Source organism: Anolis carolinensis, unplaced genomic scaffold (genome assembly GCF_035594765.1).
Source record: "Anolis carolinensis isolate JA03-04 unplaced genomic scaffold, rAnoCar3.1.pri scaffold_9, whole genome shotgun sequence".
NCBI classification, from domain to species: Eukaryota; Metazoa; Chordata; class Lepidosauria; order Squamata; family Dactyloidae; genus Anolis; species Anolis carolinensis.
The window spans coordinates 4,471,672-4,491,285 of NW_026943820.1; the positions used below are offsets into that span (position 1 = coordinate 4,471,672).

General features: G+C 41.9%; 1 protein-coding gene across 1 annotated transcript in view; it reads right to left on the bottom strand.

Moving 5' to 3' along the window:
• The window catches only part of vps9d1 (VPS9 domain containing 1), a 33,543-nt gene that overhangs the window by 8,712 nt on the left and 5,217 nt on the right, over positions 1-19,614 (bottom strand). The window contains exons 3-13 of the mRNA XM_062961855.1: positions 19,317-19,409; positions 15,633-15,792; positions 14,299-14,410; positions 12,405-12,467; positions 10,343-10,395; positions 8,778-8,865; positions 7,603-7,688; positions 6,659-7,158; positions 3,542-3,671; positions 1,465-1,673; positions 1,031-1,115 (exon numbers count right to left, since the gene is read on the bottom strand). Of these exons, the coding sequence (XP_062817925.1) occupies positions 1,031-1,115; positions 1,465-1,673; positions 3,542-3,671; positions 6,659-7,158; positions 7,603-7,688; positions 8,778-8,865; positions 10,343-10,395; positions 12,405-12,467; positions 14,299-14,410; positions 15,633-15,792; positions 19,317-19,409 (1,579 nt within the window). The remainder of the gene's footprint in view (positions 1-1,030; positions 1,116-1,464; positions 1,674-3,541; positions 3,672-6,658; positions 7,159-7,602; positions 7,689-8,777; positions 8,866-10,342; positions 10,396-12,404; positions 12,468-14,298; positions 14,411-15,632; positions 15,793-19,316; positions 19,410-19,614) is intronic.

Genomic DNA, 19,614 nt, shown 5'->3' on the forward strand with positions numbered 1-19,614 from the left:
CAGCAAAAAAAGCCAATGCGATTCTAGGCTGCAGCCGTAGGATAATGTCTGGGTCAGAGGAAGTAATAGTCCCGACACAGTTCAGAATAATTCTGTGCCTTGGTAATAATAAAATAATAATAATAAAACTTTATTTATACCCCGCCACCATCTCCCGCGGGGGCTCGGGGCGGTAGACCACAAGCTCAACATGAGCCAACACTGTGATGCAGCAGCTGAAAAGGCCAATATGATTCTAGGCTGCAGTCGTAGGATAGTGTCTGGATCAGAGGAAGTAATAGTCCCGACACAGTTCAGAATAATTATGTGCCTTGGTAGGCCACAAACTCAACATGAGCCAACACTGTGATGCAGCAGCTGAAAAGGCCAATACGATTCTAGGCTGCAGCCATAGGATAGTGTCTAGATCGGAGGAAGTAATAGTCCCGACACAGTTCAGAATAATTATGTGCCTTGGTAGGCCACAAACTCAACATGAGCCAACACTGTGATGCAGCAGCTGAAAAGGCCAATATGATTCTAGGCTGCAGCCGTAGGATAGTGTCTAGATCGGAGGAAGTAATAGTCCCGACACAGTTCAGAATAATTATGTGCCTCAACATGAGCCAACACTGTGATGCAGCAGCTGAAAAGGCCAATACGATTCTAAGCTGCAGCCATAGGACAGTGTCTAGATCGGAGGAAGTAATAGTCCCGACACAGTTTAGTTTCAATCAGGATAATTCTGAGACATGAGACAACACTGTCATGCAGCAGCTGAAAAGGCCAATGCGATTCTAGGCTGCATCAGTGAGATAGTGTCCAGATCAAGGGAATAATATTTATAGTTTTCTTCTGCTATGTATGAGATTTAGGAGCCTACAAGCGGAACGTAAGCCAACACTGTGATGTGGCAGCTGAAAAGGCCAATGCAATTCTAGGCTGCATCAATAGGATAGTGTCCAGATCGAGGGAATAAATAGTTTTAGCTCTCTTCTTGCTGAGAAAGAAATTTGGGAGTCTTAGGAGACAAATGGGTCATTCTACTCACATGGCAGCTGATGCTGGATGAGGCTTGCCTTCAGAGCTCCCACAGTATTCTTCTGCACATTCACAGATGATTCGCAAGGTCCGCACTGTAGGACAGAATAATAATAATAATAATAATAATAATAATAATAATAATAATAATAATAATAATGGTTACCCGCCTCTCCTTATGGTTCGAGGCAGGGCACAATACAATCAAAATATATCAACATAAAAACACATCACTATGGACGGAGAGAAGAGTAAGTGGACCACACACAGAAAATGGTAATACGGGTGTAAAAAATAATAATTTCACTTTCTGGGACCCTTGAGCCTTAATCCAGCCCCACTGTCCCCTTTCAATGGGGTCTCTGGGTGGATTTGTGGAGGTGGAGGCAATTGAGCCATGGCCATTAAATTAGAGATTGGACCTGGGAGACCACCAACCCTTACCGATGCACTCCAGCTTCTTCTGAGGACAGGAGCCAAGAGGAAGGAGCATCAATTCCTGGACAGCGGCACCATAAGGACAGGCCCCGGGGCCCTTGGTGCGTTTGCCCTGCGGGAGGAGCTTGGCCGAGATGCCGGCGTCCGACGGGGCCACGTTCCGGTGCAGCTCCATGCTCCGGGAGAGAGCTGCCTCCCGGGACTTGTAAACATTCCTAAAGACAATATAGGACAGGTACAGTTTGAAAAGTGCAGATATGTAGTAGTAGTAGTAGTAGGTTTCTCCCGTAAAATCGCTATAATTAACCCTCTGCTCAGGCCTGGGCCAACTTGGGCCTTCCTCCAGATGTTTTGGACTCCAACTCCCACCATTCCTAACAGCCTCAGGCTCTCCGTCTCAATCTCCCCTCCGTCAGCAATCTAGCATCTGCTTAGACGCACGAACAAACATCCACACATAGCTGTCTGCCGAGCCCGGCGGTTCAGAACTTTTATGGCTCGAACTTACAGCTACATACATAAGCGCAGCCGGAGAAGCTAATGCACATGTCTGGCAAGATTGATGGCGCAGTTCAAAACCTTTATGGTTCTAATTTACAGCTATATACATAAACGCAGCCAGAGAAGCTAACACACACGTCCGGCAAGATTGATGGCGCGGTTCAGAACTTTTATGGCTCTAATTTACAGCTATATACATAAGCGCAGCCGGAGAAGCTAATCCAGACGTCCGGCAAGATTGATGGCGCGGTTCAGAACTTTTATGGCTCTAATTTACAGCTATATACATAAGCGCAGCCAGAGAAGCTAATCCAGATGCCCAGCAAGATTGATGGCACGGTTCAGAACTTTTATGGCTCTAATTTACAGCTATATACATAAGCGCAGCCAGAGAAGCTAATCCAGATGCCCAGCAAGATTGATGGCGCGGTTCAGAACTTTTATGGCTCTAATTTACAGCTATATACATAAGCACAGCCGGAGAAGCTAATCCAGACGTCCGGCAAAATTGATGACGCGATTCAGAACTTTTATGGCTCTAATTTACAGCTATATACATAAGCACAGCCGGAGAAGCTAATCCAGACGTCCGGCAAAATTGATGACGCGATTCAGAACTTTTATGGCTCTAATTTACAGCTATATACATAAGCGCAGCCAGAGAAGCTAATCCAGATGCCCAGCAAGATTGATGGCGCGGTTCAGAACTTTTATGGCTCTAATTTACAGCTATATACGTAAGCGCAGCCAGAAAAGCTAACACACATGTCCGGCAAGATTCATGGCACGGTTCAGAACCTTTATGGCTCTAATTTACAGCTATATACATAAGCACAGCCGGAGAAGCTAAACCAGTTGTCCGGCAAAATTGATGACGCGATTCAGAACTTTTATAGCTCTAATTTACATCTATATACATAAGCACATCCAGGGAAGCTAATCCAGACGTCCGGCAAGATTGATGGCGCGGTTCAGAACTTTTATGGCTTGAATTTACAGCTATATACATAAGCACAGCCAGAGAAGCTAATCCAGATGTCCGGCAAGATTGATGGCGCAGTTCAGAACTTTTATGGCTCTAATTTACAGCTATATACATAAGCGCAGCCGGAGAAGCTAATCCAGACGTCCGGCAAGATTGATGGCGCGGTTCAGAACTTTTATGGCTCTAATTTACAGCTATATACATAAGCGCAGCCAGAGAAGCTAATCCAGATGTCCGGCAAGATTGATGGCGCGGTTCAGAACTTTTATGGCTCTAATTTACAGCTATATACATAAGCGCAGCCAGAGAAGCTAACACACATGTCCGGCAAGATTTATGGTGACTTGCCAAAGAACCTTATCAGTAAAACTTGTCACGGCCCACATTCCTTTCCAGTGGCTGATGTCCGGAAGCTACACAATGTCACTCTATGTAGTAAATCTAACTCTATGCATTTAACCATCTCTCTACTGGAATGCTTACCGAAGCATCGCACACTCTTGCTTTAACAATGAGTGAACGTTTCATACTACACAAGTCATCACTCTGACATTCGGTTAGTGTCTTTGGCTAACCAGGTGAGTGGCGTTTATTTACCTGTAGACGGCCAGGAGCGGGGCCCAAAGCGGGGCGAAGAAGGCCTCCTCCAGCCGCGCCACGCACTGGTCCTTGGCGGACGCCGTGTTCAGGCCCTCGAAAGCCAGCAGCGTTAAGGAGAGCAGCCTGTCTGGGAGACAACGGACGTGAGGCTCGGTGGAGGACCCACAGCAAAGACACCTTCCCAAACACACCCTCTCTTTAGGGCAAGCCTGGGACAGCTTTGGCCCTCCCTCCAGGTGTTTTGGCTGTTAGGAATGGTGGGAGTTGAAGTCCAAAACACCTGGAGGGCTGAAGTTGGCCCATGCCCGAGTTAAAGTGCTGTCAAAGCACTGCGATGGGGGAAGAAACCTTTGTCGGCTTGCAGACAGCCATTTTTCTCCCCCCTTTTCCATTAAATTGGGGACCTAATAGAAAATGTCCATTGGAGTTAAAGTTCTGGAAGGCTCCTAATAGGAAAATCTATATATATAAAGGAGTAATGGTGTCCATTCCTCCCACTAAACGAGAAAAGTACAAGCCCCAGAACCTAGAAATTTGGCAACACAACCCACCATCCTTGCCCCTAGGTTCCGACAACAAAAAGAAAAGAAAAATAAAGTCCTATTTAGAGAGAAATAATTGTTTTTATCCAATTGCTGCCAGTTAGAAGGCTAAGCTCCGCCCACTTGGTTTCCTGGCAACCCACTCAGCCCAGTGTTAATAAAAGAATAAAAAAGAAAATAAATACAAATAATACAATAAAAAATAATAAAAAACACTAAAATAATTAAAAACACTACAAAAATTAATACAATAAAATACTGTAACAAAATAACTAAAAACGATACAACAAAATAATAAAATATAATAAATAAAAAGAAGTTACAATAAAATTAATTAAAAAATACAAATAACGTCAAAGACTTGGCTGTTGGTTGTGCATTTAAGTAAATCAGATCAAATTTGCCAAATAGTCACTGTTGAATGTTTTTAGGTTGAATGTTTTTATGTTGAATGTTTTTTATATTGTGGAATGATATTTTAAATTGTAAGTCGCTCGGAGCACTCTGGTGGAGAGCGACTAATTAAGAAATAAAGTGAAGTGAAGTGAAGTCAAGTGAAATAAAAATTCCACAACAACTTTTAACCAATACCACCACCACTTTGCCACAGCAACGCGTGGCCAGGCACAGCTAGTTATTTATAAGGAGACTTTGGGGAAAAAGGAACAAGAGAAAGAAACCAATTCAGTATACAATTCTTGTGGATAATAAAAAAAAAAAACACAGGAAGCAAGCTTGCCCTCTGCTGTCCAGAAACAGGACTTTATGTACAGGTTTGGAGATATAAACTGTTAGGATATTAATTTCTTAATGTAAAAACAAACAGAGGTAAATAGTGAATGTCCTTCATAATGGTCCACGAATTAATTGTGATGTGTTCATTCATTACTATTGGGTACTCAACACACTAGGGATGAGTACGCATTTAGATTCACCATTGTTATGTAGGAGTGCCTCGTGACCCTCACCAATAGCATTGTGGATGACCTTCACAACAGTTCCAACTGTGATATGTCCAGTTGTTGCCATTAAGCACCCAAATGCCAAGACTGGGCATCCAACTTTGGCCCTCCTCCAGGTGTTTACTAACAATTCCTAACAGTGAGAGTTGAAGTCCAAAACACCCGGAGGAAGGGCCGAAGTTTGCCCATGCCTGAATTAGACCCACAATTTATTGTTTGTTTTGATTTATTTTATACTTTAGTGTTTATACATCCACTTCCATAATTCCTAACAGTGGGAGTTGAAGTCCAAAACACCTGGAGGGAGGGCCGAAGTTTGCCCATGCCTGAATTAGACCCACAATTTATTGTTTGTTTTGATTTATTTTATACTTTAGTGTTTATACATCCACTTCCATAATTCCTAACAGTGGGAGTTGAAGTCCAAAACACCTGGAGGGAGGGCCGAAGTTTGCCCATGCCTGAATTAGACCCACAATTTATTGTTTGTTTTGATTTATTTTATACTTTAGTGTTTATACATCAACTTCCATAATTCCTAACTGTGGGAGTTGAAGTCCAAAACACCTGGAGCGAGGGCCGAAGTTTGGCCATGCCTGAATTAGACCCACAATTTATTGTTTGTTTTGATTTATTTTATACTTTAGTGTTTATACATCAACTTCCATAATTCCTAACTGTGGGAGTTGAAGTCCAAAACACCTGGAGCGAGGGCCGAAGTTTGGCCATGCCTGAATTAGACCCACAATTTATTGTTTGTTTTGATTTATTTTATACTTTAGTGTTTATACATCAACTTCCATAATTCCTAACTGTGGGAGTTGAAGTCCAAAACACCTGGAGCGAGGGCCGAAGTTTGCCCATGCCTGAATTAGACCCACAATTTATTGTTTGTTTTGATTTATTTTATACTTTAGTGTTTATACATCAACTTCCATAATTCCTAACTGTGGGAGTTGAAGTCCAAAACACCTGGAGCGAGGGCCGAAGTTTGGCCATGCCTGAATTAGACCCACAATTTTTGTTTTGTTTTGATTTATTTTATACTTTACTGTTTATACTTTACTGTTTTTCATTGCTGAATTGGACTGTCATATGTTGATTATGTTTTTGAATGTGCTTTTAGTAAGCTAACTTTGTTGTTATTGGGCTTGGTCCCGCTTGTAAGCCACCCCGAGACCCTTCAGGGAGATAGTGGCGGGATATAAAAATAAAGTTGTTGTTGTTATTACAGTAATAATAAATACAGGAAAATAATACACGTATTAATACATAATAAATAGAGTAAAATAATAAATGCAATAATAATAAGATCAGAGTGAAATAGTAAATGTATTAATATAAATAATAAAAATAGAGTAAAATAAATGTAATAGTAGCAACAATATTAGAGAAAAATAATAAATGTATTAATAATAATAACAAAAATAGAGAAAAATAATAAATGTGCCATATATTATCGAGTATAAGCTGAACCAAATATAAGCCAACCAGGACCCTCACCCAAGTATATTATCAATATTATAAGTACATACAATATATTGCATATTTATAAATTATTTATTCCCTTTCTATTCTAAATTATCTATTCAACCCCGTGCGACCCTCACCAATGGCGTTGTGGATGTCCTTCACGGCGGCCTTGAGCTGCTCCTGCTGAGAGGCCTTCCTGCCAGTCGGCGTCCGCACCGGCCACCGCTCCGAAGCGGAGAGGAACTGCTCCAGGTCCTCAAAGGAGCTCTCCCGCTCGACCGGGACGAGAGGTGGCTCTTCCGGAAGGGGCCCAGACCCCGCAGCGGGAATCCCAACACTCTGGTCCTCGATGAAGGGGGTGCCGGAGAGGCTGTGGCGCAGGTTGAGCTTGTTGTTCTCCTGGACGGAGAACATGGAGTGGAGGCTCTGGGAGGAGCGCAGGCGGCGGCCTTCGGGGGCCGGGGAGAGGAAGGCCTCGGCCGCGTCCAGCGAGGAGGACAGGGACAGGCCCCGGGAGACCTTGCCGGAGCCACGGAGGTCGGAGGAGGCGGCGCTGCGGCTGACCAGAGGGTAGACACGGCTGTAGACCGAGCACTGGAGCTTCTTCAGCAGCTGGCAGATGGGGTGGTCCGCAAAGCTGGAGGGAAGGGAGGAAAGGCAGGAAAATGAAAGGCAGGTCGAAGATGGTACTAAGTAAATGAACTTCACAGATATACCAGGGTTATCCAGAAAGTAGATTACGTCTTGGAATTAAAATGAACAAAGTATAAGAGAAAACATTTACCATATGCAGTTGAAAGCAACACCCAAATACCACTTCTCAACATAGTCGCCATTCAAATCTAGGCACTTATCATAGCGAGGAATGAGCTTGGCAACTCCTTCCCCACAAAACTCTGCCGCTTGCATCCTCAACCAGCGTTTTGGCAATGCTGCGCAGCTGCGGGTAGGGGTGACCGGCTAGTTGAGGACACATGCAGCAGAGTTTTGTGGGGAAGGAGTCTTCCTACTTGGCATAAAGGGGCTGGACTGGATGGCCTCTGGAATCCCTTCCCTTTCCTTGATCCTGCCTGAACCTTACCTGAGGAGGTGGGAGATGAGTTTGGGCACCAAGGAGAGGTCGTTGGGGTTCTTCTTCAGCTGGAGCTTCCAAGACCTGGGCCAGTCCTTTGGGGAGAAGAAGAGAGCGTCAGCATCACAGTGATAGCTATGGGTGCAAGGGTCTTGCAGCAAAATAGAGGAAAGCATCCTCTATAAACTTTGGCACTTGAACCCTCCTCCACCCTACTTTCCAAGCTTGCAAAACATCAACAATAACAACAACAACTCTTTATTGATTAGTCAGTTTTGACCATATCAAAACATGTGAGACATACACACTCACCCATACATACAGTAAAACCATGTATAGATACAAGGCATCCCGTCCTACTAGCCTACCAACCCACTCCTAGGTAGTTGTGCAAATACAGAATAAAAAGATTAAAATTAATTATTCCCTTAAGATAAGGTTTAAGCGGGGGCAAGGGTAAGTAAAACTAGTGGCTTGTCCATAGTAAATTTTAAATTTGGATTTTGTTATTGGCATTAATATCACAGCTCTCCGATTCCAGGTTGCTCTTAGTTCAACAATAACAATAATTTGCTGGGCCCATAACCCTTGTGCACCAGTGTGCCAAGAGGTGAAAGTCAAGCCACGGTCACGGTGCAGAATGCTGCCTGAGATGTGACTGCCGGGAATCTGCGATGCTGTGTGTGAGTAGCAGATTGGGTTAAATTCAGATGCCGAGGGTCACGGAGCAGCTGTTTCCTGTGAGTGGGGTGGATTGGATTACAGTGTCTCCAAGCAGGCTGAGAAGGGGTCTGGGAGAGATTTAAGCAGAGTTGCGCAACAGAAGCATGCTGGGCCCATAACCCTTGTGAAAGATGATGGATGTGAAGTGGATAAATTGAGACACTTACAGCCTCCCGTCTCATAATTTAGGTTCTCTTCTTTTGCAGGGTTAGGGGCGCAAGACCCCCAATGAAATTGCGGGGGGGGGGGGGGGGGGGGAGGGGTGAGTCTACCAACTGTTAGGAATTGTGGGAGTTGAAGTCCAAAAAGCTGGTGGGCCGAAGTTTGCCCATGCCTGGCCTAGATGTTGCCCGTACAGATCCTCCAGGACAATATGGTCAACTCAGGACAGAATCAGAGGGAAAGGCTCTCTGTTTCCAGGTATGATTGGAGTACCTTCATCTCCCAAAGCCTCCACTTACGTGATCTTGCTCATACTCCAAGATGGCGGCATAAATGGCGCGCTGCTCCTGCTCCTCCGGGGTCAGAACTGCGTTGCTGGAGAACCTCCTGCACGAAAGGAAAGCACATGGAAATTAGCAAAAAGCGCACTTGGAGGGTTGAGTCTGGAACTTAAAGACACCTTTGAACTTAATTCACAGGTCAGCAATGTTTGGCACGTCATAAAGCCTCATATAAAGTTCGGACTAAAACCCAAAGCAGATTGACTGCCTCCCAACATCCCATAGTGGCTTCTATACATGTCGATAGTTTTCCTGATGCTTCTGCTTTGGTGTGTGTGCAAATCTGCTTTGGATTATAGTCTGATCTTTAAGAGAACTACCCAAGGGGCTGAATAATGATAATATATTATAATAATTGGCAATAACAACAATAATATATAATAACAATAGGTATTAATAATAATAGGTAATAATAATATATTACAATAAATGGTATTAATAATAATGTACAATAATAATTAGTAATAATAATAGGTAATAATATATTATAATGATTGGTAAAAATAATTATAATATACAATAATAATAGGTAACAGTAATAATATATTATAATAATTTGTAATGATAACATACAATAATAATTAGTAATATAATATATTATAATAATTGGTAATAATAATATAAAATAATAATATTCGGAAATTTTTTTTGTGTCAGGAGCAACCGGAGTCGCTTCTGGAGTGAGAGAATTCGCTGTCTGCACGGACGTTGCCCAGGGGACACTGCCCGGATATTTTGATGTTTTACCATCCTTGTGGGAGGCTTCTCTCATGTCCCCGCATGGAGCTGGAGCTGAGAGAGGGAGCTCATCCAGACTCCCCCCGGGTGGGATTCGAACCTGGCAGCTTTCAGGTCAGCAACCCAACCTTCAAGTCACAAGGCTTTTATCCCCTAGGCCACCAGAAAAAATATATATTATATTATAATATATTATTATTTGGTAATAATAATGTATTATAATAATTGGTAATAATAATAATAACAGGTAATAATAATAGTAATATTTTTAAATTTTATTATCTGCCTCTCCTTTTGGCTTAAGAAGGGGCACGACATGGTCAAATACATCACAAATAAAATCACAGATTAAATCATAGTTAAAATACATCCATAAAAGCATATACTGTATTAAGCATAAACATATTGAAGTACCTGAGGCAAAACACAACCAACAAAGAATGTGATTTAAAAGTCATAATTAAAAGTGACTGGATAAGCCTCCTAATGGAAGAGACGGGTCTTCACTTGTGTTGGATCTCTGAATTAAATTAAGACTGGACCAAAGTTCAGACTAAAAACCAAAACGCAATCCCTCACATAGACACAGGCACAGAAGCCTGGCCTTTCCCTGTTCCCTGATGCATGGGGCCACAATAGGACTCAATGCTATGGGATCCTGGGAGTTGTAGTTTCGCCTTGTCAGCCAAAGAGTTGAAACTAGAACTCCCAGGATGCCATAGCACTAAGTGTGCAAAGAAACCCCATTCTGCAAGCACATTCCCCAACCATCAGGTCTTACTTGCCTGTTGGCAGCTTCTTGCAGCCGCAGACGGCGTTCTTCCATCTTCCGCTGGAGCTGAAGTGGAGCAGAGTTAAGGCTTCAAGGGCCACGGAGCTCCCGTTGCCTCCCATCTCTTGGGACGCCGGAGCCAGTGACAAACAGCCAGGCATCCGGGGCAAACTCCACCGGAGGTAGGAGGGATCTCCCAGGTTTGTGTGTCCGGAGGGGGGCGGTGAGGTCCGGAGGTCCAGCCCAGTCTCCGGCCAACGCCTGACCTCACGGAAACCCAGGCAGATTGAATCATAAAAGCACTGGAAAGGTCTTGGAGGTAAACAATACAACGACAGAACACATGAACTGCATAACAACAACCTCTCATAGAATCCTAGAGACGGAATATGCCGTCTTGGAGTCCAATGCAGTTTCCTTCCTTCCCTGGAGGATTTTAGGCTGGATGGGCGTCTGTCAGGAGGGATTGGATGGTATCTTCCTGAGGTTGGACTGGATGCCTCTTGGGGTCCCTTCTAACTCTGTGACTGTAAGAGACCTTTAGAAGGATCATCCAGTCCAAACCCTTTCTAACACCATCCAATCCCCCCCGACAGATGGCCACCCAGCCTTTGTTTAAAAACCTCCAGAGAAGGGGACTCCACTGTACTCCCAGAATTCCAGACATCAAACAATCAGGACCAGCTAACACCCCCAACAAAGGATTCTCCAAGGAAGGAAGCAGCCAGGCCTTGAAGCTGCAAGGCTTTTCAATGCTAATCAAGGTGATTAATTGCAACAGTCACACTTGCCTCCAACAGACAAGAGTTCTTTCTCCCAACCTGGATTTTCCACAGATACAGTAGAGTCTCACTTATCCAAGACTCGCTTATCCAACGTTCTGGATAATCCAACGCATTTTTGTAGTCAATGTTTTCGATATAACGTGATATTTTGGTGCTAATTTTGTAAATACAGTAATTACAACATAACATTACTGTGTATTGAACTACTTTTTCTGTCCAATTTGTTTTATAACATGATGTTTTGGTGCTTAATTTGTAAAATCATAACCTATTTTGATGTTTAATAGGCTTTTTCTTAACCTCTCCTTATTATCCAACATATTCGCTTATCCAACGTTCTGCTGGCCCATTTATGTTGGATAAGTGAGACTCTACTGTATATAAATCCCTCTTGCCTAGTTTCCAACAGATATCACAACCGCTGAGGATGCCTGCCATAGATGTGGGCAAAATGTCAGGAGAGAATGCTTCTGGAACATGGCCATACAGCCTGGAAGACTCACAACAACCCAGCCTTTTCTTCTTCTCCAAGCTAAACATCTCCCAGTCTCTCATAACAACAACAACAACAACAACAACAACAACTGCAAAAGGCCACCTTACTGGGATCTGCACGCATCATCCGAAAATACATCATACAGTACTAAACACTTGGGAAGTATTTAACTGGTGATTTTGTGATATGAAATCCAGCAGGTCTATCTTGTTTGCTGTGTCATACAACAACAACAACAACAACAGCAACTGCAAAAGGCCACCTTACTGGGATCTGCGTGCATCATCCGAAAATACATCACACAGTCCTAAACACTTGGGAAGTATTTGACTGGTGATTTTGTGATACGAAATCCAGCATATCAATCTTGTTTCCTGTGTCATAATAAAATAACAACAACAACAACAACAACAACAACAACAACAGCAACTGCAAAAGGCCACCTTACTGGGATCTGCGCGCATCATCCAAAAATACATCACACAGTCCTAAATACTTAGGAAGTGTTTGACTTGTGATTTTGTGATACGAAATCCAGCATATCTATCTTGTTTGCTATGTCAATACTATGCTGTTGTGTCAATAATAATAATAATAAATTTATTTTTGTACCTCCATCTCCCCAAAAGGACTCATCTGCTCCTTATAGAGATTCATAGCTTCCAGACCTTCGTTGATAATTTTGGTTGCTCTTTTCTGTACACATCCCAGCAGGCTGGCATTGCCCGGGGTCCCTTCCAAATATATGGTTCTAGAATCCCTCTTCTCTACTAAATGAACCCAAAAAAGGATACTGTCTCTTCCCTTGCTTTGGCGATGACCAAGTTCTCCATCATCTGCCGCTGCAGGGAAAGCGTCTGCGGGGAGAGAAGAACCAATGAAGAGACAGGAGGAAGAAAGTAAAAGATGTCAAATCCATCTCGAAACCCTTCCAGAAGAACCCAAAGACCCTAAGCTCTTGGAGGGTCCAAAAACAGGGGTCCAACAGGTCAATTCCTGGGTCAACGTACACCATGCATAGGCCAACTTTAGCCCTCCAGGTGTTTTGGACTTCAACTCCCATCATTCCTAACTTCTGGAGGGCCGAAGTTTATTATTGTTGATTTATTTATTAGCAACATTTCTATCCCGCCCTTTTTACCCCAAAGGGGACTCAGGGTGGCTTACAAGTTATATGTACATCTATATATATAAAAGAGTGGTGGAATCCCGGCGACCGACAAAACAACAAAACTAAAGGCCCCCCAACCTCGAAATTTGACAACACAACCCCTCATCCATGCCTCCAGGTTGATACAACAAAATGAAAAGAAAAATTAAGTCCTAATTAGAGGGAGAGGAATAATTGTTTTTATCCAATTGCTGCCAGTTAGAAGGCTAAGCTCCGCCCACTTGGTCTCCTAGCAACCCACTCAGCCCAGGGGACAGGCAGAATTAGGCCTCACTTAGGCCTCTTCCACACTGCCTATAAAATACAGATTATCTGATTTGAACTGGATTATATGGCAGTGTAGACTCAAGGCCCTTCCACACAGCTATATAACCTATTTATAATGGACTTAATGTCAGGGGAAAACCTTTACCCTATACCTTAACTACCACCAATTCCTCAATACTTAATTTCTCATACCACCAGACTTCGCCACAGCAACGCGTGGCCGGGCACAGCTAGTACAATATATTCTATTATTAGTATAGCACAATATAAGCATTATTTATTACTATATTGTACTATACCACTATACTGCAATATTAATAGCAATATGACATGTAACATAAAACTACAATTACAATAGTGTATTATTACTATTATTATTATATTGTTTTACATTATAATATTATTATCAATATTATATGTATATACAATATATTGTATTATTAGTATAGCATAATATTACAGAAGCGTCTCACTTATCCAAGCTTCCCTTATCCAATGTTCTGTATTATCCAAGGCAGTCTGCCTTTTAGTAGTCATTGTTTTTGTAGTAAATGTTGGAATGTTTTGGTGCTACATAACATTACTGTGTATTGAACTGCTTTTTCTGTCAATGTCTTGTAGAACATAATGTTTTGATGCTTAATTTGTAAAATCATAATTCGTAAATACAGTAATTACTACATAACATTACAGTGTATTGAACTGCCTTTTCTGTCAAATGTGTTGTATAACATGATGTTTTGGTGCTTAATTTGTAAAATCATAATGTAATTTTATGTTTAATAGGCTTTTTTCTTAACCCCTCCTTATTATCCAACATATTTGCTTATCCAACGTTCTGCCAGCCCGTTTATGTTGGATAAGTGAGACTCTACTGTAATAATAATAACAACATTTATTTTTGTACCCCGCCTCCATCTCCCCGAAGAGATTCGGGGCGGCTTACATGGGGCCAAGCCCGGGTAATTACAATAAACAGAAAAAAACCCACATCAAAATAAAAGTACAAAACTATGCACATTAAACATAGTTAAATTAAAATGGTGACCATAGTATAAACATAGTTTAGACAGCTTTATGTATAATAATCATCATCATCACCATCATCATCACCATCACCATCATCAATCATCATCATCATCATCATCATCGCACTCTCTGGACCAAGGAAAAGCCCTGGAAACTCCCACTCAGTTACTTTTCCCAGACTACAACTCCCACAACCCCCGCCTCCCAAACACCCCACTTGCCAGAGAGGTCTTCTGCATGGCTTGGCTGGGGTTGAGCCTGGCCAGGCGGGCCTCGTAGGTGGCCCTCAGCTTCTGGTTCTGCAGCGAAGCCTCTTCCAACGGGGTCAGCTCCCTGTGAGAGAAGAAAAAGGGGTTTATTTACATGGCTTTCACCCCCAATTTTCACCCCACCCTACCCTACACTATCATGGTCAGAAGCAACAACAGCCAGGGCATCCCAGGCATTCATCCTGAGTTTTAGTCCAAATGTAAATAACCTGAGATTCAGTACCTTGGATAGCTCCTTTAGGGTGAGAAATATAAATCCTGCAAAACATCTGTACAATTTTATCCTAGTTCTCAACCTTCCTAATGCCGCAAACCCTTAATACAATTCCTCATGTTGTGGTGACTCGACCCACAACCATAAAATTATTTTAGTTGCTACTTCATGACGGTGATTTTGCAACTGTTATAAATTGTAATATACATATCTGATGTGCGGGATGTATTTTCATTCACTGGGCCAAATTTGGCACAAATACCCGATGTGCCCAAATTTGAATGCTGGTGGGGTTAAGAGGGGGATTGATTTTGTCATTTGGGAGTTGTAGTTGCTGGGATTTATAGTTCACCTACGCTCAAAGAGTACTCTGAACCCAGCCCACAATGGATCTGCACCAAACTTGGCACACAGAACTCCCATGATCAACAGAAAATACCGGAAGGGTTTGGTGGGCATTGAGCTTGAGTTTGGGAGTTGTAGTTCACCTACATCCAGAGAGAACTGAGGATTCAAAACAATGATGGATCTCGACCAAACTTGGTACGAATACTCAATATGCCCACATGTGAACACTGGTGGAGTTTGGGGAAAATAGAGCCTTGATATTTGGGAGTTGTAGTTGCTGGGATTTATAGTTCACCTACAATCAAAGAGCATTTTGAACTCCACCAACAATGGAATTGAACCAAACTTGGCACACAGAACCCCCATGAGCAACAGAAAATACTGAAATGAAAAAAAAAGAAATATGTGTTTTCTCATGGTCTTTGGCGACCCCTCTGAAACCCACCCAGGGATCCCGACCCCCAAATTGAGATATACTGTCCTAGATCTTCCCAAAATGGGAACGGAATGGCATGCCACTTCCCATTAACATTTAAAGAGCCCCATCAAAAAATCAAAGTATATTTTGAAGATGATAGATTGGTGGCATTAATTAAATGACAGGTTCGTGGGAATAATATTAATCAGCTTTATTTCTACCCTGTCTTTCTCCCAATTGAAAGAATGACATACTAGTAGGATAATGAAATGATAGACTAGTGGGATTACAACAACACTTTCTCACTTCTTGCCGCTCTGGACTTCGGTGATTTGCAGCTTTTGGAACATTTCGGGAGGCAAGAAAGGCGAGAGCTTGCCGCCTTCGTCCGAATAGACCCTTCGGTGCCGGGAGGTGGGAGCCGGCCCCAAAATCCGCTCCGCCGCCAGCTTCGCCTTTCCTTTCCCTGCAGAACAAAGGGGGAGAGAACTAAGCAGTGAGGGAATCCACACGCCACAGTTATACCACTTTAATAGCACTTGAACTGCCACAGCTTCACTTGAAAGAGTTGCCGTTTGCATATATCTTGGGGATAGATATTCAAGTCTAAACATGAAATATGGTTCACAAGAACCCCAAAAGTAATTCTATACATAATGTATAGAATTTTTGTGGATGAAACAAAGTTTGTGTACATTCAAAGCACTATCTCAGCTACTACCCATGTGGACAATTCTGGAGTTCAACCTGCCAATCTATATATATAAAAGAGTGATGGCATCAGGGCAGCGGATAAAACAACAAAACTACAGGCCTCCCAACCTTGAAATTTGACAACACAACCCATCATCCATGGCTCTAGGTTGATACAACAAAAAGAAAAGAAAAATAAAGTCCTAATTAGATAGAGAGGAATAATTGTTTTTATCCAATTGCTGCCAGTTAGAGGGCTAAGCTCCGCCCACTTGGTCTCCTAGCAATGCACTCAGCCCAGGGAACAGGCACAAGAGTTTGCAGAGACCCCTAAGGGCCATCCAGCCCAACCCTTTCTACTATGCAGCAGGACACAATCCAAGCATTCTCAACACATGGACAACGTATAAATACTATACACTACTACACAGGGACATAGACCCCCCTCTACCCTCACCACTTTCACAGTACACAAACAACCAAATGCATACTAAACATAAAGACAACCATACAACAGACATTCAATACCACCACTACCTCAACAATTTCTCACCAACACCACCAGACAACGCCACAGCAACGCGTGGCCGGGCATAGCTAGTATAACAATATAATCATATATAATAACCAGTGTTAAAGCACTGAGCTGCTGAACTTGCAGACCGAAAGGTTCCAGGTTCAGACTTGGGGAGCAGAGTGAGCACCCACTGTTAGCTCCAGCTTATGCCAACCTAGCAATTCAAAACATGCCAATGTGAGTAGATCAATAGGTACCGCTCTGGCGGGAAGGTAACGGCGTTCCATGCCGTCATGCCGGACACATGACCTTGGAGGTGTCTACGGACAACGCCGGCTCTTCGGTTTAGAAATGGAGATGAGCACCAACCCCCAGAGTCGGACGCGACTGGACTTAATGTCAGGGGAAACCTTTACCCTTACCCTAATAATCATATTATGCTATACTAATAATATAATATATTGTATATGCATATAATATTAATAATATTATAATGTAATACAATATAATAATTATTATACACTATTAATAATAGTATATTTGTATTATATGTAATATTACTAATAATATTACAATATAGTGTTATAGTGGAATATAGTAATACATAATGCTTATATTGTGCTATATGAATAATATAATATATTGTATGTACATATAACTTGTAAGCCACTCTGAGTCCCCTTTGGGGTGACTTCAGGATCGCTATAAAATAAATAAATAAATATATTATGCTGTTTGAGACTAAAATGCAGCTTGGCTCTGCCTCTTGGACTTGTCCCCAAATGTGTTTGCAGGGCAACCCGACCTCCCTTCCTTCCTTTCCTAACAAAGAACTGGGTCAAAAAAGAAAGGAAGGAACCAGCCAGCTCAATTCCAGGACAATATTTGCCCAGGGTCAAAGATTAACAGGTCAGCTGACCCTATCTGATGGTCAACTGAATGGCCTGAATCCAAGGGAGTCAGATATACATATAAATGTGTCCTGGAACAACTCCACACAACAAGAGAGCAACGTAGTGTATTGCTTTTACCACTGTTTACTGCTTAAGAGAAAAAGAGCTAAATATAAATAATGATAATACCGTTTCCCTGAAAATAAGTCATCCCCAGAAAATAAGACCTAGTAGAGGTTTTACTGAATTGCTAAATATAAGGCCTCCTCCGAAAGTAAGACCTAGTAAAGTTTTTGTTTGGAAGCATGCAGGATTGGTAAATGTACATACCATAGATTGTTGTACATGGAAATAAAGATAGTAACAAGAAAGAATAATAACTTTATTCTTGTATCCCACCTCCATCTCCCAGAAGGGACTCAGGGCAGCTTACATGCCCAACAACAACATAAATTTACATAAGAACAGAAATTTAAAACAGTAATTTAAAAACAGTATAGCAATAAAATATAATATAGAAATTCTTGATAGGATTCACAGTTTGCTTGGTTATGCTGTTTTGTGATGACAACTACTGTACAATAGATAATAATTTTTCATTTTTAAAAATTCAACCATAAATGTGAATTCATCTTTGTGGAAAAATAAGACATCCCCTGAAAATAAGACCTAGCGCATCTTTGGGAGCAAAAATTAATATAAGACACTGTCTTATTTTCGGGGAAACAGGGTAGTAATAATACATCACACAGTCCTAAACACTTGGGAAGTGTACGACTTTTGTGATACGAAAACCAGCATATAGATCTCGTTTGCTGTGTCATACTATGTGTCACTAATAGTAATACAGTAATTACAACATAACATTACTGCGTATTGAACTACTTTTTCTGTCAAATTTGTTGTATAACATGACGTTTTGGTGCTTAATTTGTATAACGATTACCTAATTTGATGTTTAATCGGCTTTTCCTGAATGCCTCCTTATTAGCCAACATATTCGCTTATCCAACATTCTGCCGGCCCATTTATGTTGGATAAGTGAGACTCTACTATAATAACAACAACAACAACAACAACAGCAACAACAACAGCAGCACAACTCATTTTGTAGATAGAAAGAAAATTAGGTCCAATCTACACAAAGAGAACAGGGACTACATTCATGAGTCCCTCTAGATAATAATAATATAATAATAACTTTATTTTTGTATGCCGCCTCCATCTCCCCAATGGGGACTCGGAGCAGCTCACACGGGGCCAAGCCCAGCAAATCACATAACATCATAAAATCAACAGTTAAGACAACAAGCATCATATTAAAAACTAATTAAACAGATCATAATTTAAATAAACATACTTGAAGCAAAAATATTAAAACAATCATCTAAGACATTAAAAGTCCAATATAGGACAACAGTATGGGCGACAATCAAACGGATGGAGTATCTATGTCAAAAATAGAACACACATCAAACAGACAAAACAGGAAGGGAAGATAAAACTGGAATGGAAATCAAACTATAAAGTGACAGGGCAATTTACAATGTAGATATGGGACAGGTTATAATGGACTTGTCTAGTTGAATGCGCAACAGAACAGCCATGTTTTTAACTGCTTCCGGAAGACAGAGAGGGTTGAAGATGTGATTGGAGTGTAGCTCCCTTCAGCCACCGTCGCCGAGAATGATGGAAGATGCAATCCAACCACAATGGAGGAGTCTGTGTATACTCATAGGCTGCAACTCCCAGCATTCTTCATTACTGGTTATCTTGAGCGGCTGGGACATGCAGCTTCAGCAACACTTAAAGGGTGATTTCTAGCCAGAAATGAACTGCATCCTCACAGGACAAAATAACAACACTTGGTAAACAAGCAAGGCTCACCGATTTTGGTGACGCTGCTCTTGGCTCTTTCCAGGCATTGCTCTGCTACTTTTAGCATCTTGGGAGTATCAGGAGTCACATCGCTTCCATCAGCTACAAGGGAGAAAGACAAGGATAGCATGGTAGTAATAATAATAATAATAATAATAATAATAATAATAATAATAATATGCCTCAAGTACCACCTCCCAGAAGCAAAGGACTGGTGGGATCACAAACCTGCAAAAGTATTGGAAAATTAGCACGCAAAGATACTGTGGGACTTCCAAATCCAGACTGACAAAGTTCTGGAACACAA